Source organism: Pongo pygmaeus, chromosome 19 (assembly GCF_028885625.2).
Source record: "Pongo pygmaeus isolate AG05252 chromosome 19, NHGRI_mPonPyg2-v2.0_pri, whole genome shotgun sequence".
NCBI classification, from domain to species: domain Eukaryota; kingdom Metazoa; phylum Chordata; class Mammalia; order Primates; family Hominidae; genus Pongo; species Pongo pygmaeus.
Window position 1 is genome coordinate 2,420,362 of NC_072392.2, and position 26,748 is coordinate 2,447,109.

Sequence of the window (26,748 nt, forward strand, 5' to 3'; positions counted from 1 at the left end):
ATGTGGTCTTGCTGTGTTGCCCAGGCTGGTTTTGAACTCCTGGACTGAAGCAATCCTCTGGCCCTGGCCTCTTTGTAATATGCCCCCACAAATATGCCCCAGCCCCATATTTTCATAAATGCTACTTGATAAATTCTACCTGATTTTTAGTATATTCAAAAGAAAGTGAGTAATCTCCTATTTTGATTAAATTTTGTTCCTTGTAGCTTAGAACTTTAGGTGAGATTCCCCAAGCATTTGGTGAGTTGATTGTCTAAGCCTAAAGTAAGGTAATGTTTTTGCTTTATGCTGTATTCAGAACATTCTTGTAACTGTAACATTCACCTTAGAATGGAAATGTACAGATTGTTTATAAACATCAGATTCCTATCTAATTCTCTACTTTTTGTGACTTTGTTATAACTTACCTCAGTATCTTATAATATTTTGGTTTGATTCTTTTTTGATTATCTAAAAAATAGATTATTAGGTAGGAACATTAAGACTTAAAAGTGAATAAACAAGTTTTATGTCTCTTTTCTGTTGGATGCTGGTTGTCTGTGCTCTTTAAGTTTTTGTCTGGTTTTAAAAAAACTTGTAGAACCAGCATAACTAAGAAAGTAGCGTGGCCGGGCACCGTTGCTCATGCCTGTAATCCCAGCACTTTGGGAGGCCGAGGCTGGTGGATCACAAGGTCAAGAGATTGACACCATCCTGGCCAACATGGTAAAACCCCGTCTCTACTAAAAATATAAAAATTAGCTGGGTACGGTGGCGCGTACCTGTAATCCTAGCTACTCGGGAGGCTGAGATAGGAGAATCACTTGAACCTGGGAGGCAGAGGTTGCAGTGAGCCGAGATCACGTCATTGCACTCCAGCCTGGGCGACAAGAGCAAAACTCCGTCTCAAAAAAAAAAGTTGCTTTTACTTTTCTAACTGAAATTCAGATTTTAATTGACTAAATTTTTAATTCTTTACCAGCTTTTTTAAAAAATAGGTTTTTTCCTTTAATAGATTGTGTACAAAACTCTAAAGATAATTGAATAAAATGGCAAAAATTGTTGAAAACAAGAGTATATCTGTGATATGAATAGTCATACAGATTAATAAAAATCTGTCTCATAAATGAATTTGAAAAAATGCTATTATTTTGAAACTACCTTTTTTTTTTAAGTTGAGGGGTATATGTGCAGGTTTGTTACATAGGTTAAGCCTAGTACCAATTTGTTATTTTTGCTGATTCTCTCCCTCCTACCACCCTTCACCCTCTGAAAGGCCCCAGTGTGTGTGGTTTCCCCTCTATGTGTCCACACGTTCTCATCATTTAGCTCCCGCTTATAAGTGAGAACATGCACTATTTGGCTTTGTGATCCTGTGTTAGTTTGTTAAGGATAGTGGCCTCCAGTTCCATCCATGTGGAACTACTATTCTAAACATCTGGTAACTTGCAAGGTGTCATGGAACCCAGCTTATCAGGAAACATTGCTTAACAGATTCTTGAAAGCAACTGGTCTGAAAAGATACTCAGTTCTTGACTGAGAATAGCTTCTGCCTTGCTTCATTGCTGCATCTGGAAAATATTTGGATTAAGATTAAGAGCCATAATATATAATACGTGCTATTCAAGCGTGGTAGATAATGTTTTTTTTTTTTTTTTTTTTTTTTTTGAGACAGGGTCACCCTCTGTTGCCCAGGCTGGAGTGCAGTGGCGTGATCTCACTCACTGCAACCTCTGCATCCCGGACTGTGGTCCTCCCACCTCAGCCTTCTGAGTAGCTGAGACTACAGGCGTGTGCCACTATGTCCAGCTAATTTTTGTATTTTTTAGTAGCGATGGGGTGTATGTATTCGTTCGTTTTCACGTTGCTGATAAAGACATACTCGAAACTGGGAACAAAAAGAGGTTTAATTGGACTTATAGTTCCACATGGCTGGGGAGGCTTCAGAATCATGGCAGGAGGCGAAAGGCACCTATTACGTTGTGGTGGCAAGAGAAAAATGAGGAAGAAGCAAAACCAGAAACAAGATAATCCCATCAGATCTCGTGAGACTTATTCACTATCACGAGAATAGCATGGGAAAGACCAGCCTCCGTGATTCAGTTACCTCCCCCTGGGTCTCTCCTGCAACACGTGGGAATTCTGGGAGCTACCGTGCAAGTTGAGATTTGGGTGAGGACACAGCCAAACCATATCATTCCACCCCTGGTCCCTCCATGTCTCATGTCCTCACATTTCAAAACCAATCTTGCCTTTCCAACAGTCCCGCAAAGTCTTAACTCATTTCAGCATTAACCCCAAAGTCCACAGTCCAAAGTCTCATTTGAGACAAGGCAAGTCCCTTCTGCCTATGAGCCTGTAAAATGAAAAGCAAAGTAGTTACTTCTTATAGATACAATGGGGGTACAGGTATTGGGTAAATGCAGCCATTCCAAATGGGAGAAGTTGGCTAAAACAAAGGGTTACAGGGCCCATGCAAGTCCAAAATCCAGCGAGACAGTCAAATTTTAAAGCTCCAGAATGATCTCCTTTGACTCCAGGTCTCACATCCAGGTCACGCTGATGCAAGAGGTTGGTTCCCATGGTCTTGGGCAGCTCTGCTCCTGTGGCTTTGCAGGGTACGGCCTCCCTCCTGTCTGCTTTCACCGGCTGGCCTTGAGTGTCTGCAGCTTTTCCAGGCGACAGTGCAAGCTGTCGGTGGATCTGCCATTCTGGGGTCTGGAAGACAGTGGCCCTCTTCTCACAGCTGGGACTCACAGTAGGGGCTCGTATGGGGGGCTCTGACCCCACATTTCCCTTCAGCACTGCCTTAGCAGAGGTTCTCCATGAGGGCCCTGTCCCTGCAGCAAACTTTTGCCTGGGCATCTAGACGTTTCCGTACATCTTCTGAAATAGAGTTGGAGGTTCCCAAACCTCAGTTCTTGACTTCTGTGAACCTGCTTGCTCAACACCATGTGGAAGCTGCTAAGGCTTGGGGCTTCCACCCTCTGAAGACACAGCCTGAGCTGTACATCAGCCCCTTTCAGCCGCAGCTGGGGTGGCTGGGACACAGGGTACCAAGTCCCTAGGCTGTACACAGCATGGGGACCCTGGGCCCAGCTTATGAAACCACTTTTTTCTCCTGGGCCTCCGGGCCTGTGATAGGAAGGGCTGCTGCCAGGAAGTTCTCTGACATGGACTGGAGACATTTTCTCCATGGTCTTGGGGATTAACATTAGGCTCCTTGCTTCTTATGCAAATTTCTGTAGCCAGCTTGAATTTCTCCCCAGAAAATGGGTTTTTCCTTTCTTTTCTTTTTTTCTTTTTTTTTTTCTGAGAGGGAGTCTCGCTCTGTTGCCCAGGCTGGAGTGCAGTGGCATGATCTTGGCTCCGCCTCCTGGGTTCATGCCATTCTCTTGCCTCAGCCTCCCAAGTAGCTGGGACTACAGGTGCCCGCCACCATGCCCGGCTAATTTTTTGTATTTTTAGTAGAGACGGTTTCACTGTTAGCCAGGATGGTCTCGATCTCCTGACCTTGTGATCTGCCTGCCCTGGCCTCCCAAAGTCCTTGGATTACAGGCGTGAGCCACCGCATCTGGCCAAAAAATGGTTTTTTTTTCTTATCATATAGTCAGGCTGCAGATTTTCCAAACTTTCATGCTCTACTTCCCCACCCCCCCCCTTTTTTTTTTTTTTTAAAAGATGGAGTCTTGCTCTGTCGCCCAGGCTGGACTGCAGTGGCGTGATCTCTGCTCACTGAAACCTCCGCCTCCTGGGTTGAAGCGATTCTCCTGCCTCAGCCTCCAGGTAGCTGGGATCCCAGCCACGGTAGCTGGGATTAGCCACCACTCCTGGCTAATTTTTGTGTTTTTAGTAGAGATGGGGTTTCACTATGTTGGCCAGGCTGGTCTCGAAACTGCTGACTTCAAATGATCCGCCCACCTTGGCGTCCCAAAATGCTAGGATTACAGGCGTGAGCCACTGCCCCTGGCCGCTCTGCTTCCCTTTTAAAACGAAATACTTTTAAAACACCCAGGTCACCTTTTGGATGCTTTACTGCTTAGAAATTTCTTTTGCCAGATACCCTAAATCATCTTTCTCAAGTTCAAAGTTCCACAAATCTCTAGGGCAGGGGCAAAATGCTGCCAGTCTCTTTGCTAAAACATAACAAGAGTCACCTTTGCTCCAGTTCCCAACGAGCTCCTCGTTTCCATCTGAGACCACCTCAGCCTGTACCTTATTGTTCATATCACTATCAGCATTTTTGTAAAAGTCATTCAACAAGTCTCTAGGAGATTCTAAACTTTCCCAGGTTTTCCTGTCTTCTGAGCCCTCCAAACTTTTCCAAACTCTGCCTGTTACCCACTTCCAAAGTCACTTCCACATTTCCGGGTATCTTTTCAGCAATTCCCCGTTCTACTGGTACCAATTTACTGTATTAGTTCGTTTTCATGCTGCTGATACAGATATACCTGAAACTGGGAACAAGAAAAGGTTTAATTGGACTTGTAGTTCCACATGGCTGGGGAGGCCTCAGAATCATGACAGGAAGTGAAAGGCACTTCTTACATGTCAGGGGCAAGAGAAAAATGAAGAAGCAAAAATGGAAATCCCTGATAAACCTATCAGATCTCGTGAGACTTACTATCGCAACAATAGCACAGGAAAGACTGGCCCTGTGATTCAATTACCTCCCACTGGGTCCCTTCCGCAACACATGGGAATTCTGGGAGATACAAGTCAAGTTGAGATTTCTGTGGGGACACAGCCAAACCATATCACCTGGTTTCTCCGTGTTGCCCAGGTTGGTCTTGAACTCCTGGGCTCAAGTGATCTTCCTGCCTTGGCCCATCAAAATATTGGAATTACAGGCTTGAGCCACCGTTCCCGGCCTCTGCTGACCTTTTAAATAAAGCTTTGGCAAGTGACAATTTGAGATTAGGAACCATTGATAATTGATGAATTACCAAATAAGTCTTTATTTCTTCCTCCTACATCTAATGATAAATCCGATGATTTCCATTTTCATGTCATTGCGCCTCTACTGTTAACATATAATTATTTATGTCTTCCCTCACACACATTCTTTATTTTCTGTATTTTCCCATTTCATAAACTTCTAGTTGTCAGGGACCAATGTTAAAAAATAGATTTTTTTTTTTTGAGATGGAGTTTTGCTCTGTCACCCAGGGTGGAGTGCAGAGGCTCGATCTTGGCTCACTAGAACCTCTGCCTCCCGGGTTCAAGCTATTCTCCTGCCTCAGCTTCCTGAGTAGCTGGGATTACAGGCATGCGCCACCATGCCTGGCTAATTTTTTTTGTATTTTTAGTAGAGACGGGGTTTTACTATATTGGCCAGGCTGGCCTTGAACTCCTGACCACAGGTAATCTGCCTGCCTCGGCCTCCCAAAGTGCTGGGCAGGCATGAGCCACCGCGCCCAGCCAAAAAACAGATTATTAATGATTATTTTGTAAAGGTTGTTTTGATAAGTGTGAAACTTGTTTCATTTAACACATTTGGAAACATAAAATGGGAATAATTTAATAAATGATCACCATCTTGTTTTATAAAAGTATTTTAATCTCTCTTGTTTCCTTTTTTTTTTTTTTTTTTTAAACTCTTCCACTTTCTCTTTTTGTGGTGGGGTACTTACCCTAGCAATAAACACATTGTTGTCTTAGGTGCTGCATTGGATAGCAGATACGTGGGTATAGTATTAGAATAGAGAATGCTTAAGAATTCTGCATTCCAAAAGCATACTAAAGCCTCTGTTTCTAGTGCTTAAGCAACAGTGTCCTTGATCTCTAATAAAGTCTGGATATTGACATGCAAATGAGAAAATCAGACTCTTTGAATTATGTTTGTCATATATGCAAGTAGCTTAAAAGAGAATATTGGAATACTGCCAAAATACATTTCAAAAATATTAAATCTTCTTATTCATTATTTTGACTTTGGAAAGATTTGTGAACCCCCTTAAAATACATGCAATATTTTGTTTATTTTCATATGTGCTTCTTTGAGAGGAAAGATCTTAGCTTTCATTATATTCTCAAAGGAGTCCAGTAACCTTAAAAGAGGTTAAGAACTTCTATACCAGGTAGTGTGAAAATATTGCCTGATTTATTTGTACTGTTGGTTAATGTAGATTGTTCGTTGCAAAATATTAATTCTAAACTCTTTCTTTAAAATATTTACTCCATTTAAGAACCATTTAGTAGAGGCTGGGCATGGACGCTCATTCCTGTAATCTCAGTACTTTGGGTGGCTGAGGTGACAGAATCGCTTGAGCCCGGGAATTAAAGACCAGCCTAGGCAACATAGTGGGACCCCGTCTCTAACGGAGGTTGGGGGTAAAGACCAGCCTAGGCAACATAGCGGGACCCCGTCTCTAGCGGAGGTTGGGGGTAAAGACCAGCCTAGGCAACATAGCGGGACCCCGTCTCTAGCGGAGGTTGGGGGTAAAGACCAGCCTAGGCAACATAGCGGGACCCCGTCTCTAGCGGAGGTTGGGGGTAAAGACCAGCCTAGGCAACATAGCGGGACCCCGTCTCTAGCGGAGGTTGGGGGTAAAGACCAGCCTAGGCAACATAGCGGGACCCCGTCTCTAGCGGAGGTTGGGGGTAAAGACCAGCCTAGGCAACATAGCGGGACCCCGTCTCTAGCGGAGGTTGGGGGTAAAGATCAGCCTAGGCAACATAGCGGGACCCCGTCTCTAGCGGAGGTTGGGGGTAAAAAGAAAAAATTAGCTAGGCATGGTGGCATGCATCTGTTGTCCCAGCTACTCAGGAGGCTAAGGTAGGAGGATCTCTTGAGCCTAGGAGTTAGAGGCTGCAGTGAGCTATGATTGATCATGCCATTGCTCTCCACCCTGAGTGACAGTGAGGACCCTGTCTCAAGAAAAACAGAAAAACATTAATAAAAGCCAGACGTGGTGGCTCATGCCTGTAATCCCAGCACTTTGGGAGGCCAAGGCAGGTGGATCACTTGAGGTCAGGAGTTGGGAACCAGCCTGACCAACATGGTGAAACCCCATCTCTACTAAAAATACAAAAAAAAATTAGCTAGGCATAGTGGTATGCACCTGTAATCCCAGCTACTCGGGAGGCTGAGGCAAAACAATCGCTTGAACCCGGGAGGCAGAGGTTGCAGTGAGCCAAGATTGCACCACTGCACTCCAGCCTGGGCAACAGTGAGACTCTGTCTCCAAAAAAAAAAAAAAAATTATTTCTGTTTTCATGTGGTATTTTGCGATTATGTGTTAAAACATTAAAAGGCAACTGGAAAGGTAAAATTGTATTCTTAAAATAAGTATGATAGCTCAGTCATATACTTGTGCTTTCTGATAGCAAAAATACATGTTAAAGGTTGGAAAGGTTAAAGTTAGAAAATTCACAGGCTGAAATCTGAGTTAAAGGGTGCCTTAGATGTTATCTACTATGTAGAAAATTTAGATTAATTACTCGGGTTGTAGAGTTGATGACAAACTTGAACCGGCATCACCTTTCTTTTTTTTTTTTTCTTTCCCGAGGCGGAGTCTTGCTCTGTCACTCAGAGCTGGAGTGCAGTGGTGTGATCTCGGCTCACTGCAGCCTCCGACTCCCTGGTTCAAGCAATTCAACTGCCTCAGCCTCCCAAGTAGCTGGGATTACATGCGTGTGCCACCACGCCCGGCTAATTTTTGTATTTTTAGTAGAGATAGGGTTTCACCATATTGGCCAGGCTGGTCTTGAACTCTGAATCTCGTGATCTGCCTGTGTCGACCTCCCAGAGTGCTGGGATTACAGTCGTGAGCCACCCCGCCTGGGTGCAATTTTTTTTATATGTTTGTTGGCCATTTGTATATCTTCTTTTGAGAATTGTCTATTCATGTCCTTAGCCAACTTTTTGATGGGGTTGTTTGTTTTTTCTTACTGACTTGAGTTCATTGTAGATTCTGGATATCAGTCCTTTGTCAGATGTATAGATCGTGAAGATTTTCTCCCACCCTGTGGGTTGTCTGTTTATTCTGCTGACTGTTCCTTTTGCCGTCCAAAAGCTCTTCAGTTTAATTAGGTCCCAGCTATTTATCTTTGTTTTTATTGCATTTGCTTTTGGGTTCTTGGTCATGAGATCCTTGCCTAAGCCAATGTCTAGAAGGGTTTTTCCAGTGTTACCTTCTAGAATTTTTAGTTTCAGATCTTAGGTTTAAGTCCTTAATTCATCCTGAGTTGATTTTTGTATAAGGTGAGAGATGAGGATCCAGTTTCATTTTCCTGTATGTGGCTAGCCAGTTATCCCAGCACTATTTATTGAAAAAGGTGTCCTTTCCCTACTTTATGTGTTTGTTTGCTTTGTTGAAGATCAGTTGGCTGTAAGTATTTGGGTTTATTTCTGGGTTCTCCATTCTGTTTCATTGGTCTATGTGCCTATTTTTTTTACCAGTGCCACACTGTTTTGGTGACTATGCCTTATAGTATAGTTTGAAATCAGATAGCGTGATGCCTCCAGATTTGTTCTTTTTGCTTAGTCTTACTTTGGCTATGCAGTCTCTTTTTTGGTTCCACATAAATTTTAGAATCATTTTTTGTAATTCTATGAAGAATGATGGTATTTTGATGGGGATTGTGTTGAATTTGTAGATTGCTTTTGGCAGTATGATCATTTTCACAATATTCTACCCATCCATGAGCATGGGATGTGTTTCCATTTGTTTGTGTCATCTCTGATTTCTTTCGGCAACGTTTTGTAGTTTTCCTTGTAGATGTCTTTCAACTCCTTGGTTAGGTATATTCCTAAGTATTTTATTTGTGGCTGTTGTAAAAGGGGTTGAGTTCTTGATTTGATTCTCTGCTTAGTCGCTCTTGGTGTATAGAAGAGCTACTGATTTGTGTACATCAATCTTGAATCCAGAAACTTTGCCGAATTCTTTTATCAGTTCTAGGAGCTATCTGGAGGAGTCTTTAGGGTTTTCAAGGTAAACTATCATATCGTCAGCCAACAGTGACAGTTTGACTTCCTCTTTACCGACTTAGATGCCCTTTATTTCTCGTCTGATTGCTCTGGCTAGGACTTCCAGTACTGTGTTGAAGAGGAGTGGTGAGAGTGGGCAGCTTTGTCTTGTTCCAGTTCTCAGAGGGAATGCTTTCAACTTTTCCCCTTTCATTATTATGTTGGCTGTGGGTTTGTCATAGTTGGCTTTTATTATGTTAAGATATTTCCCTTGTATGCTGATTTTGCAGAGTTTTCATTATAAAGCGATGCTGGATTTTGTTGAATACTTTTTCTACATCTATTGAGATGATCATGTGGTTTTTGTTTTTAATTCTGTATGTATTGTATCACATTTATTGACCTGCATATGTTAAACCATCCCTGCGTTCCTAATATGAAACCTGCTTGATCATGGTGGATCAATGCATCTTTTTGATATGTTGTTGGATTTGGTTAGCTAGTATTTTGTTAAGGATTTTAGCATCTATGTTCATTGAGGATATTGGTCTGTAGTTTTCTTTTTTGGTTATTTGGTTGTAGTTTCCTTTCCTGGTTTTGGTATTAGGGTGATGCTGGCTTCATAAAATGAATTAGGGAGGGTTCCTTCTTTCTCTGTCTTGTGGAATATTATCAAAAGAATTGGTACCAACTCTTCTTTGAATGTCTGGTAGAATTCTACTGTGAATCCGTCTGGTTCTGGACCTTTTTTTGTTGGTAATTTCTTCATTACCATTTCAATCTCACTGCTTGTTATTGGTCTGTTCAGCGTATCTAATTTCTTCCTGATTTATGCGAGGAGGGTTGTGTTTTTCCAAGCATTTATCCGTCTTTTCTAGGTTTTCTCATTTATGTGTGTCAAGGTGTTCACAGTAGCCTTGAATGATCTTTTGTATTTCTGTGGTGTCAGTTGTAATATCTCCTGTTTCATTTCTTAGTGAGGTTATTTGGATTTTCTCTCTGCTTTCCTTGGTTAATCTTGCTAATGGTCTATCAATTTTGTTTTATCTTTTCAAACAACCAGCTTGTTTCATTTATCTTTTGTGCTGTGTTTTTTTGTTTGTTTGTTTCAATTTCATTTAGTTCTGCTCTGATCTTGGTTATTTATTTTCTTCTGCTGGGTTTGGGTTTGGTTTGTTCCTGTTTCTCTAGTTCCTTGAGATGTGACCTTAGATTGTCTGTCTGTGCCCTTTCAGACTTTTTGATGTAGGTGTTTAGGGCTATGAACTTTCCTCTTAGCACTGCCTTTGCTGTATCCCAGAGGTTTTGATAGGCTGTGTCATTATTGTCATTCAGTTCAAAGAATTTTTTAATTTCCATCTTGATTTCATTTTTGACCCAGTGCTCATTCAGGAACAGGTTATTTAATTTCCATGTATTTGCATGGTTTCGAAGGTTCCTTTTGGAGTTTATTTTCAGTTTTATTCCATTGTGGTCTGAGAGAGTGCTTGATATAATTTCAATTTTCTTAAATTTATTGATGCTCATTTTGTGGTCTGCTTTGGAGAAAGTTCCATGCGCTGTTGAATAGAATGTGTATTCTGTGGTTATTGGATGAAATGTTCTGTGTGTATCTGTTAAGTCCATTTGTTCCAGGGTATAGTTTAAATCCATTGTTCCTTTGTTGACTTTCTGTCTTGATGACCTGTCTAGTGCTGTCAGTGGAGTATTGAAATCCCCCACTATTATTGTGTTGCTGTCTGTCTCATTTCTTAGGTCTATTAGTAATTGTTTTATAAATTTGGGCACTCCAGTGTTAGGTGCATATATGTTTAGGATTGTGGTATTTTCCTGTTGGACAAGGCCTTTTATATAACGTCCCTCTTTTTCTCTTTTAACCGCTGTTGCTTTAAAATTTGTTTTGTCTGATATGAGAATAGCTGCCCCTGCTTGCTTTTGGTGTCCATTTGCATGAAATGCTCTTTTCCACCCCTTTACTTTAAATTTATGTGAGTCCTTATGCTTTAGGTGAGTCTCCTGAAGGCTGCAGATGGTTGGTGAGTTCTTATTCAGTCTGCAGTTCTGCATCTTTTAAGTGGAGTATTTAGTCCATTTACATTCAATGTTAGTATTGAAATGTGAGGTACTGTGGCATTCATCATGCTCTTTGTTGCCTGTATACTTTGGGGGTTTTTTTGGTTTGTTTTTTGCTTTTGCTTTTTAACTTGAATTTTTGTTTTGTAGGTCCTACGTGATTTATGCTTTAAAGAGGTTCTGTTTTGATGTGTTTCAAGGATTTGTTTCAAGATTTAGAGCTCCGTTTAGCAGTTCTTGTAATGGTGGCTTGGTATTGGTGAATTCTCTCAGCATTTGTTTGTCTGAAAATGACTGTAGCTTTCCTTCATACACGATGCTTAGTTTCACTGGATGTAAAATTCTTGGCTGATAATTGTTTTGTTTGAGGAGGCTGAAGATAATGCCCTAATCCCTTCTAGCTTGTAGGGTTTCTGCTGAGAAATCTGCTGTTAATCTGATAGGTTTTCCTTTATAGGTTACCTGGTGCTTCTGTCTCACAGCTCTTAAGATTCTTTCCTTCGTCTTAACTTTGGATAACCTGATGACAGTGTGCCTAGTGAAGATCTTTTTGCAGTGACTTTCCCAGGTGTTCTTTGTGCTTCTTGTATTTGAATGTCTAGGTCTCTAGCAGGGCTGGGGGAGTTTCCTCAGTTATTCTCCCAAATATGTTTTCCACGCTTTTAGAGTTCTTTTCTTCCTTAGGAATACTGATTATTCTTAGGTTTGATCGTTTAACATAATCCCAGACGTCTTGGAGGCTTTGTTCATATTTTTTATTCTTTTTTCTTTGTCTTTGTTGGGTTGGGTTACTGTCTTCAAGCTGGTAATTGAAAATAGACATGATTTAAATATCTAGCAATAAAAGATTGTTAAAAATAGTACATCCACATGATCAAATATCATGCAGTCATTAAAAATTATGACAAGGCCGGGTGCGGTGGCCCACGCCTGCAATCCCAGCACTTTGGGAGGCTGAGGTGGTGGATCACCTGAGGTCATGAGTTTGAGACCAGCCTGACCAACATGGTGAAACCTTGTCTCTACTAAAAATACAAAAATTAGCCAGGCGTGGTGGCGTGTGCTTGTAATCCCAGCTACTCGGGAGGCTGAGGCAGGAGAATCACTAGAACCCGGGAGGCAGAGGCTGCAGTGAGCCGAGGTTGGACCACTGCACTTCAGCCTGGGCGACAGAGCAAGATGCTCTGTCTCAAAAAAAAGAAAAGAAAAAAAAGAAAAGAACTTGGCCCAGGCTGTCTGCCTCCCAGCGGTGAAAGAAAAGGGCTTTAGTTCTTCCCTAGGGCCTGTGAAGTCTGCATGCCACATTCGCACCCTCCCCTGAGTTCTGGCTAGGAGGCTTCCCACCCCATTCAAATGGTTACAAAATTTGGCTAGAGAATTCCTTCACCCTGTAGGGATTTACCCCCTCCTCCTCTGGCCACCCTTCTTGTGGTGCCAGGCAAGAATGGGCTGCTTGGGGATCCAGTGAGCTCCCGGGGGCTTTTTGCTGCATCCTCTACCCCCGCATTTTGCGTGGCTCTGTAAGTTAAAGTCTGAAACTTCGACCGCAAACGGACCTTCAGCTTCTCCGGTGGGGGTGTGTGCTCAGGAGAGGAGGGTCTTCCTTTCTCACTTCTGCAGTTGGGGCACTCACAGTATTTGGGGTGTCTCCCGGGTCCTGCAGGAGCAATCTGCTTCCTTCAGAGGGTCTGTGGATCCTCTTGGGATTGCTGGTTTGTTCTTGCAGTGGATCTGGAGCTAAAATTCACAGTGCAAGCCTCTGCATGCTGCTCTGTCTGAAGCTGCAATCTAGTCCTGCCTCCTGTCTGCCATGATCCTTTAATTCCTCTCCTTCTGATTTTTAAAAAAAATGTTTTATTATGGAAAACGTCAGACCCTTCCACAAAGTTAGAGAATAGTGTAATGAACCGTTATGTACCCATTACCCAGCCTCAACAGTTAGCAATTCAAAGCCTGTCTTGTTTCATGTATCTCTCTCATTCACTGTCATTACCCAAGTCACAGACATGATATTATTTTACTTCGATTTGATGTAGCTTTTTCATTGTTTATCTTCTTTTTGTGGAGATGGGGTCTTGCTATGTTGCTCAGGCTGGTCTTGAACTCCTGGCCTCAAACAATCCTCCTGCCTTGGCCTCCTGAAGTCTTGGGATTTCAGGCATGAGCCTCCACACAGCCTCATTGTGTATTTCTGAAAGACTTTTAAAAATAACCACAATACTGTTATCACTTCAAAAAAATTCAGTTATTTAGTATTACCAGATGTCCAGCCGGTGTTCAAATTTCCCCAAGTTTGTTCATTGGTTTATTTTACAATTTGTCCAAATCTAGATCTAAATTAAGTCTATAAATTGCAATTGGTTGATATGTCACTTGTGTCACTTAATCCATAGGTTTCTCGTTCTATCTCTTTTTTCTTCCCTTGGTATTTATTGAAGAAACTGGGTCATTTGTTTTACAGGACTTTTCACAGTCTAGATTTTGTTGATTGTATCCTCATGGTGTTCTTTAACGTACAGTTGGCCCTCTGTATCTGTGGGTTCTGCATCTGTGAATTCAATCCCAGATTGAAAATATTAGAAAAAAAATACGTCTGCACTGAATATATACAGACTTTTATTCTTGTCATTCTCTTAATAATACATTATAACAACTATTTACATAATATTTACATTGTATTGAGTATTATATGTAATCGAGATGATTTATATTATAGGGGAAGATATGCGTAGGCTATATGTAGATACTACACCATTTTTTATCAGGGATTTGAGCAACCTCGGATACCAAAATCCTGGAGGTCCTAGAACCATTGCCCCATGGATACTGAGGTGTACACTGTATTCATCTGCCCTCTATACTTCTTGCAGATTGATAGTTGGAGCCAGAGGCTTGATTCATGTTTGATTTTTGTGGCAAGAATACTTCATAGGTGGTAGTTGTTATTCCATCACTACACCAATATAAACTATAGTTATATAGCTATATAACTATAATCATACCCATGGTCTGGTTGTCTTTTTGTTGTTTCACTAGGCTTTGGTTAATTCTTTCTTCATTTCTCCTGTGGTCTTTTTCTCCACCATCAAGATTTCTTTTTTTCTTTTTCTTTTTCTTTCTTTTTTTTTTTTTTTGGAGCTGGAGTTTCGCTCTGTTGCCAGGGCTGGAGTACAGTGATGCAGTCTCAGCTCACTGCAACCTCCGCCTCCCGGGTTCCAGCACTTCTCCTCCTTCAGCCTCCCTAGTAGCTGGGATTACAGGTGCCTGCTACCACAACCAGCTAATTTTTGTATTTTTGGTAGAGATGGGGTTTTGCCATGTTGGTCAGGCTGGTCTCGAACTCCTGACCTCAGGTAATCCACCTGCCTCAGCCTCCCAAAGTGCTGGGATTACAGGTGTGAGCCACTGCGCCCAGCCAGGATTTCTATTTTTTTTTTTTTTTTTTTAATTTGTAAGGCATCATACCTAGACTATCAGGATTTAAGTATCTAATTTGGCTGGGGGAAGAAAGAGAAAAACTGCTTTTCAATATTTTCATCTACTTTTAAAATATTTGTTTATGGTACCATCTCTACTTCATCTCTTTCCTCATTTAAATATTATTTCTGCCATGTGAAACCATTTTACTGAAACCATTCTCATCAAGGTTATCAATGAGCTCCTTGCTGAATACAACAGACCCATCCAACCTTACTTTGCTTGAGAGTTGGACAGCTTTGGATACTATTGATTGCTTCCTTGAAATACTCTCTTGGCTTTTGAGACATACTCTCTCCTCTTTTTCTTTTACCTCTTGAACTGTTACTTTCAGCCTCAGTTGTAGGCTCTTTTAAACATAGGTGTTGCTCTGCACAGTCTCCATGGGTAATCTTACCCACTGCTGTGGTTTCAGAAGACATTACTAAATAAAAAGTACCAAACCTTTTTTTTTTTTTTTTTTTGATAGGTTGGTTCGCTTCAGAACTTGTTTGTTACAGTTAGGTACTGGAGATTTCACAGGCATCTTAGAATCAACATACGTAAAATGGAGTTAATCATACTTTCCTCATCCCCTCACACATTCTAGTTTCCTGTTCAATTTAGTTTAGTTTTTTTGTTTGTTTTTTTGAGACGGAGTCTTGCATTGTTGCCCACCCTGGAGTGCAATGGCTCGATTTCGGCTCAACTGCAACCTCCACCTCCCAGGTTCAAGCGATTCTCCTGCCTCAGCCTCTCAAGTAGCTGGATTACAGGTGCTCGCCACCATGCCCAGCTAATTTTTTGTATTTTTAGTAGAGACGGGGTTTTGCCATGTTGGCCAGGCTGGTCTTGAACTCCTGACTTCAGGTGATCCACCCACCTTGGCCTCCCAAAGTCCTGAAATTACAGGCATGAGCCACTGCGCCCAGTCTCAACTTTGTTGTAAGCCAGAAATCACTTGACTCCTTGACTGACTTTCTCCCTTTCTGGCTGTCCACATTGAGTCACCAGTCCTGTAAGATTTACCCAGTAAACAACTTAAATGCATCTCATTCTCTTTATTTACTCCTGTTGTCCTAATGTAGACTTCTGTCATCTGTCACCTTCATTACTGCAAGCTTCCTTTCTGGTCTATTCTTCGCTATGTAAGTGAGAGTGATTTTTTTTTTTTTTTTCTAAAATCTTATCTAATGGCTCCCTATTGGCCCTGAGATAAATTATAAAGACCTGAGTTTATTTTGTGGCCTGTTTGCTTGCTCAGCTTCGTCCTGAGTCATCACCCGCAGGTGGCAATACTTGTCACATTATTCACGCTGTTTTAATTGCCTTCTTGGCTGACGCTTCCAGTAGACTGTAACTTCTTGAATGTAAAGACCAAGTCCAGCCAGGTGTGGTGGTGCACGCCTCTAATCTGAGCACTTTGGGAGACCAAGGCCGGCAGATCACTTGAAGTCAGGAGTTTGAGACCAGCCTGGCCAACATGGTGAAACCCCGTCTTTACTAAAAATATAAAAAGTAGCCAGGCATGGTGGTGGGTGCCTGCAATCCCAGCTACTCAGGAGGCTGAGGCAGGAGAATCACTTGAAGCTGGGAGGCGGAGGTTGCAGTGAGCTGAGATTGTGCCAATGCCCTCCTGGGCAACAAGAGTGAAACTCTGTCTCAAAAAAAAAAAAAAAAAGACCAAGTCCTTTTCCCCATTAAACATGGTATTTAAGACAATACCTAGCACATAATATAAATTAAATGTTCTTTATATGTTTGTTGAATGAATAAATTTGTTCAGTACCGCAATATATTTAATGATTTATGTATGTGTTTTATCATTATTAGATAATCCTACTGTGCCGGTACTGTCATCATTCTTTTAGTTTTATTTCTTAAGAGACAGAGTTTCTCTCTGGCGCCCAGCCTGGAGTATAGTGCCACAATCATGCTTCACTGCAGCCTTGACCTCCTGGGCTCAAGCACCCCTCCTGCCTCTAACGCCTGAGTAGCTGGGACTGACTATAGGTGTGTGCCTCCATGCCCGGACAATTTTTTTTACTTGTAGAGACAGGGTCTCGCTGTGTTTCCCAGGCTGGTCTCAAACTCCTGGGCTCAAGCAATCCTCCCACCTCAGCCTCCCAAAGTGTTGGGATTACAGGCATGAGCCACCATGCACGACACTGTCATTATTCTTGTACATTGATTTGCTTTTTTGGCTAGCAGAGATATGTTTATAATTAAATTGGACTCCGTAATATATATAATATGGGGGGGGGGGGTTTCTGATTAAAGCAGGGAGTTTTGCCATACCTTATTTTCACTCTATATAATTGAGCCAGGCATGGTGGCTCACGCTTGTAATTCTAGGACTTTGGGAGGCCAAGCCAGGAGGATTGCTTCAGTTCAGAAATTTGAGACCAGCCTGGGCAACGTGGCAAAACCCTGTCTCTACAAAAATAGAAGAATACAAAAAAAAAAAAAATTATCTGAGGTTGGTGGCACATGCCTGTAGTCTTAGCTACTCAAGAGGCTGAGGTGGGGGGATACCTGAGCCCAGCTTGGTTGAGGCTGCAATGAACCATGATTATGCTGCCACTGTACACCAGCCTGGACAACAAAATAAGACCCCATCTCAAAAAAGAAACAGTATGAAGAAAAGTGAGACTTGAATAATTGGGAGTTGTTAAGTACCAAAGAAGTATGGTTTACTGGCTTGTCTGTTGTGTTTGGTTCCAGTTCCACTATTTCTTACTGATTCCAATCATATTTCTCAGAATTTAGATGGAGTGATAGTGATGGCTTTCAGCTATCATTTGTAGTTAGCTGGGCTCCAGGTCAGAAGAATCCTTAAGGATTATAAAATAAATTCCTGCTTATATTTACTAGAATTGTTCTTCAGATAGGGATCTCTAATGAAATGGCAGTTGCCATAGTGAGCACCTGAGCTGTCACTTTTTCACTCAGGGCTCATGTTCGTTTTTCATTTGTTTGTTTTTGAGACGGAGTCTTCGTCTGTTGCCCAGACTGGAGTACAGTGGCATGATACCGGCTCACTGCAACCTCTGTCTCCCAGGTTCAAGCGATTTCTCGCAAATTTTTGTATTTTTAGTAGAGACGGGATTTCACCGTGTTGGCCAGGCTGGTTGCAAACTCCTGACCTCAAGTGGTCTGCCCGCCTCAGCCTCCCAAAGTGCTAGGATCACGGACATGAGCCACCACGCCTGGCCTCAGGGTTCATATTTGAAACCCGAAGGTATGCATTTTTTTTTCCTTTAAAAGAAATTGGGTCTCGCTTTGTCACCTAGGCTGGAGTGCAATGGCATGATCGTAGCTTTCCATAACCTTGAACTCTTGGGTAACAAGCATTCCTCCTGCCTTAGCTTCTCAAGTAAGCATGCACCATCACACCTACCTAATTTTTAAAATTTTCTGTAGAGACGGGGTCTCCTGTGTTTGCCAGGCTGGTCTTGAACTCCTGGACTCAAGTGATCCTCTTGCCTTAACCTCCCAAAGTACTGGGATTACGTGTGTGAGCCACCACACTCTGCCTCTCATTCTTCTTCACTGGCTTATTCATTACTATATTCCCAGTGCCTGGAGCAGTGACTGGAATGGCATTTGAAAGGTACTCAGGAAATGGTCCTTAACTCTTCTGTCCATGATAGGTTTCTAGATTGGTTGTCCCACAGGGTCTTCATTATATGTTAATTTCATATCATTTGGAGGATTTTTTTTATTGCTTTGAATTGCCTCTTCCAATCAAATTTTATGTATACCAGTAGCCTCTATTTTAAGTAAGACCATCTCAAATACATTTCTTAATTAGGTACATTGGTTAAGAGAGCATAAGATTCCAGCACTTTGGGAGACTGAGGCAGGAGGATCCCATGAATACAGGAGTTTGAGACCAGCAATGTAGGGAGACCTGTCTCTACAAAAAAAAATTTAAGAATTAGCTGGGCATGGTGGTGTGTGCCTGTCGTCCCAGCTGCTTGGGAAGCTGAGGTGGGAGGATCGCTTAAGCCCAGAGGGGGAAGGCTGCAATAAGCTGTGATCATGCCACTGCACTCCAACCTGTGTGAGAACCTGTCTCCGAAAAAACAATAAAAAGCGTAAGATTGCTAGGTAGTGTATGTTATAAATACCGGCCATTCTAAGGTTATTGGTGACTAACACTCAACCTTGAAGATTACTTCAGTTATAGTTGGCACTGTTCGGCTTGTGCAGTTCATGAAACCCTTATCTGTTTTACCTTTTATACCTTTTTTGTAAATTTGAAATTTTATTTTTTGTCTCTAAGAGAGAATTACATTCTTTTAGAGTTACATGTTAATATTTGAAATCAAATGTATCTGGCAGGTTAACATGATTGGGAGTGGGTAAATGTATGTTAAATTTAAAAGTAATGCTGTTGTGGCTCATTGAATTATTAATTTAAGACAAGACAGTATGGTTTTTGACATTAGTTGACTTTCACTATAAGTGGAAAATCATCATCTAATATTTTTACTAACATCACAATAAAATTTATCTTTGAAAATGAGTACTATAACTAATAATTTAGAAATAAATTTTAAGTGAAATAATCTTTTTTTTCCTTCTCTTTCTCCTTAGGTGGAATGAATCTTACTTGTTGAATATCTTCTGGTTACTAGTTGGATTCATTTGTGAAAGAATCATTTTCCCCTGTGTGGAAGACACTTAGTGGCATATTTAAATTGCCGGATCAAAAAGCTTTTTGATTTCCCAAAGGAGGGACATACCACTATATCAGATAAGCTTGACATTACAGCCAAGATGGTGCTGTCCCAGAGACAACGAGATGAACTGTAAGTTTCTTTGTTTTGTGCTTTAAAAAAAATCTCCCTCATGAGAGAGAAAGTAGTAAATTAAAATACAGCTTTGGGAGGTCTCTTCTAAGATTAAAACTATTTTTACCAGTGTTCCAATATTGGTTTAGGCAGTTTGGTCTGATTTTAAAAGTCTTACTATGATATAGCATTATTTTTAAAATGTATTTATTTTTTCTGAGAAGGAGTTTTTCGCTCTTGTCACCCAGGCTGGAGTGCAGTGGCGCCATCTCGGCTCACTTCAACCTCCGCCTCCTGGGTTCAAGCAGTTCTCCTGCCTCAGCCTCCCACGTAGCTGGGATTACAGGCACCCGCTACCATGCCCAGCTAATTTTTGTATTTTTAGTAGAGATGGGGTTTCACCATGTTGTCCAGGCTGGTCTCGAACTCCTGACCTCAAGTGATCCACTCACCTCGGCCTCCCAAACTGCTGGGATTACAGGCATGAGCCACTTTGCCCGGCCATGATATAGCATTATTCACCCTTGTGACTTGATTGTATGTAAGTTTAACGCAAAACAGACAAGTCAGCTGGGATGAGTTTTACCCTAAGCTTATTATTATTATTATTTTTTTTTGAGATGGAGTCTTGTTCTGTCACCCAGGCTGGAGTGCAGTGGCGCAATCTCGGCTCACTGCAAGCTCTGCCTTCCGGGTTCATGCCGTTCTCCTGCCTCAGCCTCCCGAGTAGCTGGGACTACAGGTGCCTGCCAACATGCCCGGCTAATTTTTGTATTTTTATTAGAGATGGGGTTTCACTGTGTTAGCCAGGATGGTCTCGATCTCCTGACCTTGTGATCCACCTGCCTCGGCCTCCCAAAGTGCTGGGATTATAGGCGTGAGCCACCGTGCCTGGCCCCTAAGCTTATCTTTTAAAATATTATGTTCAATAGGAAGTTAGGTGCTTCAAAGCTCTCCTAAACCTTTTTTTGGTCTGGAATCTGTGCGTTAGAAAAATGAAAGCTGTTTTTTGTTCTTGTTATCACTGATGTCTTTCCTTTGCCTTGTTGTGTTTCTTTTATCTTCCAATGGCCATTACAGAATTTGAAGAATTTGAAGTTTATGAGGTAGCTAATAAAATAATTAATGCAGATGCTTTAATGAGAGAGGTGTGAAATGGTTTGACCCCTTCTGTTTTAGAGTGTTTTATAGCACTCCATTTTTATAGGTGAAGAACATAGGGGGATTTTCCACTTCCCCTGCTTCACCTGACTAGCCTTAAAAACAAAACGGGAAAATGTAGCTTTATGTTCTACTTCTTTTTTTTTTTTGAGATGGAGTCTTGCTCTGTCGCCCAGGCTGGAGTGCAGTGGTGCAATCTCGGCTCACTGCAACCTCCACCTCCAGGGTTCAACCAATTCTCTTGCCTCAGCCTCCCAAGTAGCTGGGATTACAGGGGCCTGCCACTGCGCCCAGCTAATTTTTGTATTTTTAGTAGAGACAGGGTTTCACCATCTTTGCCAGGCTGGTCTCTAACTCCTGACCTTGTGATCCACCTGCTTTGGCTCCCAGAGTGCTGGGATTACAGGCATGAGTATGTTCTATATTTTTACAATTAAAAAACAATTTCTGTGGCTTTTCAACAATTTTTATTTGGAAGTAATTTCAAATTTATAAAGTTGCAAGATTAGCACAAAGCATACTAATGTTTTTTGAAATACACCCATTGTTAACATTTTGTACCATTTGCTTTGTCATTTGCACTCTGTGTGTTGGGGGTGTGTGTGTGCAGTACACAACAGGTTTTTCTTAAACCATTTGAGAGTAAGTTGCATATATCAAAGAAATACCTTTTCCCACAAATAAACTTAAGTAGTTCCCAAAAATAAGGATATTCTATAAAACCATAGTATAGCTAGCAGTTTTATTAAATTTAACCTTCCATATTCCAGTTTTGTCAATTGATTCCATAATGTCCTTTGTGGCACTTTGTTACTCTCGTACATCATCCCATCCAGGATCAGGTATTTCATTTAGCCCTCATGTGTCTTCAGTCACATTTAATCTGGAACAGTTCCTCAGCTTTTGTCTTTTTTTTTGACCTTGATGTTTTTGAGGAATAGTCTTTGTTTTTAAAATAGAGTATTTCTCATATTGTCCTTTTTTTTTTTTTTTTTTTTTGAGACGGAGCCTCGCACTGTCACCCGGGCTGGAGTGCAATGGTGCGATCTCGGCTCACTGCAACCTCCACTTCCTGGGTTCACACTATTCTCCTTCCTCAGCCTCTCGAGTAGCTGGAATTACAGGCGCACACCCGGCTTATTTTTTGTATTTTTAGTAGAGGCGGGATTTCACTGTGTTGGCCAGACTGGTCTCAAACTCCTGACCTGGTGATCTGTCCACCTCAGCCTCCCAAAGTGCTCATATTATACTTTTCTAGTGTTTCCTCATGATTAGATTCAGGTTACGCATTCTTGGCCAGAATACTACATAAGTAGTTTCTATTCTTCTTAAGATAGTTGCATTTAGAGAGACATAATGGTCATCTGCCCCTCGGTTTTCATCCTCAACCGAGATGATTGATTTTTCCACTGTGTAGTTACTGTTATTTTCTTTACCACAAATAAGTGGGAAGTACTTTAAGACCATGCAAACATTCATGTTTTTCATCAGTATTTCCCTCCTGGATTTGAGGTCTATTGATTCTCGCCTGAACCATCTTTACTACAGTGGTTATAGAGTGATGGTTTTCACCACCACTCATTCCACACTACAGGCAGCACTTACCATTTTGCTGTAAGCAGGGGACTTTCTTTTTCTTCTTTTTTATTTACTTGTCTTTTTTCTTTTGTTTTTGTTTTTTTGGGAGATGGAGTCTCACTCTGTTACCCAGGCTGGAGTGCACAGAGTGCAGTGCTGCGATTTTGGCTCACTCCAACCTCTGCCTCCCGGGTTCAAGCGATTCTCCTGCCTCAGCCTCCCAAGTAGCTGAGATTACAGGCACCCGCCACCACGCCCAGCTAATTTTTGTATTTTTAGTAGAGACAGGGTTTCACCATGTTGGCCAGGCTGGTCTTGAACTCCTGACCTCAGGTGATGCGCCCACCTCGGCCTCCCAAAGTGCTGGGATTACAGATGTGAGCCACCACACCTGGCTGTCTTTTCATTATTGATGTGAACTCATGAGTTCTCATATTTTCCATAGTTTATCATTCATTACTATTCTCACTGTTTTCATACTTGAATTGTCCCAAATTCGGCCCATGAGAGCCCCCTCAGTTGATGCTTTTGTATGCTCCTATCATTTTGGGGGATTACTTCCTTACTTTCTAGAATAACAAGATGTTCCGGGTTTACTATGTACCTATCCTGCCTTAATTCTAGAATCAGCTCTTTCTCCAACAAGCTTTGGTTCTTCTTAGTGGCGCATGATATGTATTAGAGACCAAGATACGGGCACTAGGTATGGGCATTATTACTGGGATGTCTTTGTTTCTGGGCCCTTTAAGTGGACAGAGGTAGAACATAACATGCATAGTATGCATATACTGACACCCCAGTATAGACATATACAAGTGTTTTCTCAGTCTTGGCACGATTGACATTTTGGGCCAAATAATTCATTATTGTGGGGGCTGTCTTGTATAATGTTGGTTGTTAGCAACATCTCTGGCTTCCACCCACTAGATGCTACAAAGAAAATTATCTCCAGACATTGCCAGTGTCACCAGTTGAAAACTACTGATAAGTACCTACATGTACACATACTTACTTTAGAAATCATTAGGCTACAGTGATGCTTCTAATTCCGGTCTGTCCCCAGAGAATTCTTTATCTTCTCTCATACCATTTATTTATATCCCTCTTCTTCTGTAGTGAGAACTCTGACTCCCAATAATATCAATAGATTGATTCATTTGCTTAATTCTGTAATATAGGATGAGCAGCCCAAGTCCAAAAATCCAAAATGCTTCAAAATCCGAAACTTTTTGAGTGCCAACATGACACTACAAGTGGACAGTTCCACACCTGACTGACCCCATGTGACAAGTTGCAAATGTTATTTAAAATTTTGTATAGAATTACCTTCATTAGAAATTGGGGATAAGTGTTCAGAAAAAAATAAATAAAATTGCCTTCCGTCTGTATGTATAAGGCATTTATGAAACAAATGAATTTTGTGTTTAGACTTGGTTGAGTCTCATCTCCGAGATACCTCGTTAGATATATGCAAATATTCCATAATTTAGAAAAAATGTCGAAATCTGAAATACTTCTGATCCCAAGCATTTCAGATAAGAGCTACTCCACCTCTACTTCTCAAATAGTTTTAGAATTGTTTCCCTCATACTTCCACGAAGACCAGACATCCGGGAAAGGATTGAGAATTCGCATGCAGCTCTGCTCCTGCCTGTCCTGCCCACGACATGATCATCAAATGTGTTAATAGGTTACTTAGAATTTGTTTTGTTGTTGTTGTTTTCCCTCTTTGCATGATGGTATTACTCATTTGAAATATAATTGGGTTCATCTTGCTTGTTTTCATCCTCCCCCTCACTCCTCGCTGTCCTGTCTTTAATTTTTTAAATATATAAACCATTATCTATAGAAAAACATATACCCAGAAGTGTTATTCTCTTCTGAATCCCTTCCACCATGTTACCCCCAACTCCTTTAATCCCTTGAGGGAACCAAGCTTATTGTTTTTAAAAATATGAGATAGATATATGTCGTCTTATTTCTCCCTCTTTCTTAAATAAAAGGTAGCATACTATATATGTTCTTTGTTTGTTCTTTTGTTTTGGAGACAAGAGTCTCATTCTGTCTTCCAGTCTGGACTGGAGTGCAGTGGCATGATCATGGCTCACTGCAGCCTTGACCTCCCGGGCTAAAGCGATTGTTACACCTCAGCCTCCCGAGTAGCTGGGACTACAGGCACATGCCATGCCACCATGCTCAGCTAATTTTTTCCTTTGCCTTTTTTGTTTTCCCCCTTTTGTGGAGAACGGGGTCTCGCTATATTGCCCAGGCAGGTCTCCAACTCCTGGGCTCAAGCTATTCTCCTGCCTCTGCCCCGCTAATAGCTGGGATTACAGGCATGAGCCACTGCACCTGGCCACACTCAGCTAATTTCTCTTTATTTTTTGTAGAGACGGTCTCACTATGTTGCCCAGGCTGCCTCTGGGCTCAGGTGATGCTTGCACCTAGGCCTGACAAAGTGCTGGGATTACAAGTGCGAGCCAACACACCTGGCTTTTTTTTTCCCCCCCTGGAGACAGAGGCTTTCTCTGTTGTCCAGACTGGAGTGCAGTGGGGTGATCTCAGCTCACTGCAACCTCTGCCTCCTGAGTTCAAGTAATTCTTGTGTCTCAGCCTCCTGAGTAGCTAGGGTTACAGGCACATACCACCACACCCCACTAATTTTTTCTATTTTTAGTAGAGACAGGATTTCACCATGTTGGCCAGGCTGGTCTCAAACTCCTGACCTCAAGAGATCCACCTGCTTCGGCCTTCCAAAGTGTTGGGATTACAGGCATGAGCCACCGTGCCCGGCCCACACCTGGCTTTTTTTTTATGTTGTTGTTAAAGACAGATTCAACCCCTTTTGCCCAGGCTGGAGTACAGTGGTGCAGTCAGAGCTCACTGCAGCATTTAATTTCTGGGTTCACTGCAGCATTTAATTTCTGGGCTCAAGAGATCCTCCCACATCAGTCTTCTGAGCAGCTGGGACTGCAGGCTCCCGCCACCACATCTGGCTAATTTTTTATTTACAGATTTTTTTTGTAAAGATGAAGTCTTGCTATGTTGCCCAGGGTGGTCTCACTCTTGGGCCCAAGCCTCCCGAGTTGCTGGGATTACAGGCTCAAGCCACTGAGCCTCTCTTGCTCTTTTTTTTTTTTTTTCTTACCAATCCAGTATCTCCTGGAACTTTTTCCATATAAGCTCATAAAGTTTTTCCTCATTTTTCTTTTTAAAACAGTTGTAGTCTGGGCACAGTGACTCACGCCTGTAATCCCAGCACTTTGGGTGGCCGAGGCGGGTGCGTCACCTTAGGTCAGCAGTCCAAGACCAGCCTGGCTAACATGGTGAAACCCCATCTCTACTAAAAATATAAAAAATTAGCCGGGCATGGTGGTGGGCGACTCTAGTCCCGGCTACTCGGGAGGCTGAGGCAGGAGAATCACTTGAACTTGGGAGGCGGAGGTTGCGGTGAGCCGAGATCACACCCTTGTACTTCAGCCTGGGCAACAAGAGTGAGACTCCGTCTCAAAAAATAAATAAATAAATAAAACAGTTATGTATGTAGCACCTAGTTCTCTACTTATACCTTAATGTATTCAACCAGTCTCCCGTGTTTGGTATATTTAGGTAGTTTTCAATATTTTGTAACTCCAAATAATACTGTAATACATAACCCTGTATATATGTATCTTTGTATTATTTGGAGGTATATGTGTTTTTTTAGTCATTGTTATTTCTGAGTCAATTCAGATCTTTCTTCCAGATGCTTTGTATCAACTCACTGCAGTCACACTACCTTCGTAATCAGGATAAGTATTTAAGCATTATGATATTATGGCCCAAAAGAGAGCTTTTAATTTGAATAAAAATAAAGTGAAAGAGGAGAACCTAATTTCAGATGACTAAATTTATAGAGAGCTTTAGATAAATAATTTAAAATGTTCATCAGGCCAGGTGTGATGACTCACGCCTATAATCCCAACATTTTGGGAGGCCAAAGTGAGAGAATGGCTTGAGCATAGAGGTTCAAGACCAGCCTGGGCAACCTGGTGAAACCCCGTCTCTACAAAAAATACAAAAATTAGCCGGTTGTGGTGGCGGGCACCTGTAATCCCAGCTACTCAGGTGGCTGAGGCAAGAGGATTGCTTGACCTTGGGAGATTGAGGCTGCAGTGAGCCGTGATCACGTCACTGCACACCACTCCAGCAACAGAGCAAGGTCCTGTCAAAAAACAAAAACAAAAGTGTTCTTCAAGCAAAGAAAATTCGTCTTATAATAAGATTTAAATGTAAATCTGGGGCCGGGTGCAGTGGCTCATGCCTGTCATCCCAGCACTTTGGGAGGCCGAGGCAGATCACTTGAGGTCAGGAGTTGGAGACCAACCTGGCCAACATGGTGAAACCCCACCTCTACTAAAAATGGAAAAATTAGCTGGGCGTGATAGCACATGCCTGTAATCCCAGCTAGTCGGGAGGCTGAGGCACAAGAATCACTTGAACCCGGGAGGCAGAGGTTGCAGTGAGCCGAGATTATACCACTGCACTCCAGCCTGGGGGACAGAGGGAGACCCTGTCTCAAAAATATATATATTTCTATTTTTTTTTTTTTTTTAGACAGAGTCTCGCTCTGTCACCCAGGCTGGAGTGCAGTGGCGTGATCTCGGCTCACTGCAACCTCCACCTCCTGGGTTCTCCTGCCTCAGCCTCCCGAGTAGCTGGGACTATAGGCGCGTGCCACCATGCCTGGCTACTTTTTTGTATTTTTAGTAGAGACGGGGTTTCATTGTGTTAGCCAGGATGGTCTCATTC

At 42.0% G+C, this 26,748-nt stretch overlaps 1 protein-coding gene across 3 annotated transcripts in view; it reads left to right on the forward strand.

Annotated features, from left to right (window-relative positions):
• The window catches only part of PAFAH1B1 (platelet activating factor acetylhydrolase 1b regulatory subunit 1), a 92,758-nt gene that overhangs the window by 26,833 nt on the left and 39,177 nt on the right, over positions 1–26,748 (forward strand). For all 3 annotated transcript variants that reach the window (XM_063655740.1, XM_054459798.2, XM_054459799.2), the window contains exon 2: positions 19,022–19,236. In XM_063655740.1, coding sequence (XP_063511810.1) covers positions 19,205–19,236 — 32 coding nt within the window. In that variant the 5' untranslated portion in view covers positions 19,022–19,204. The remainder of the gene's footprint in view (positions 1–19,021; positions 19,237–26,748) is intronic.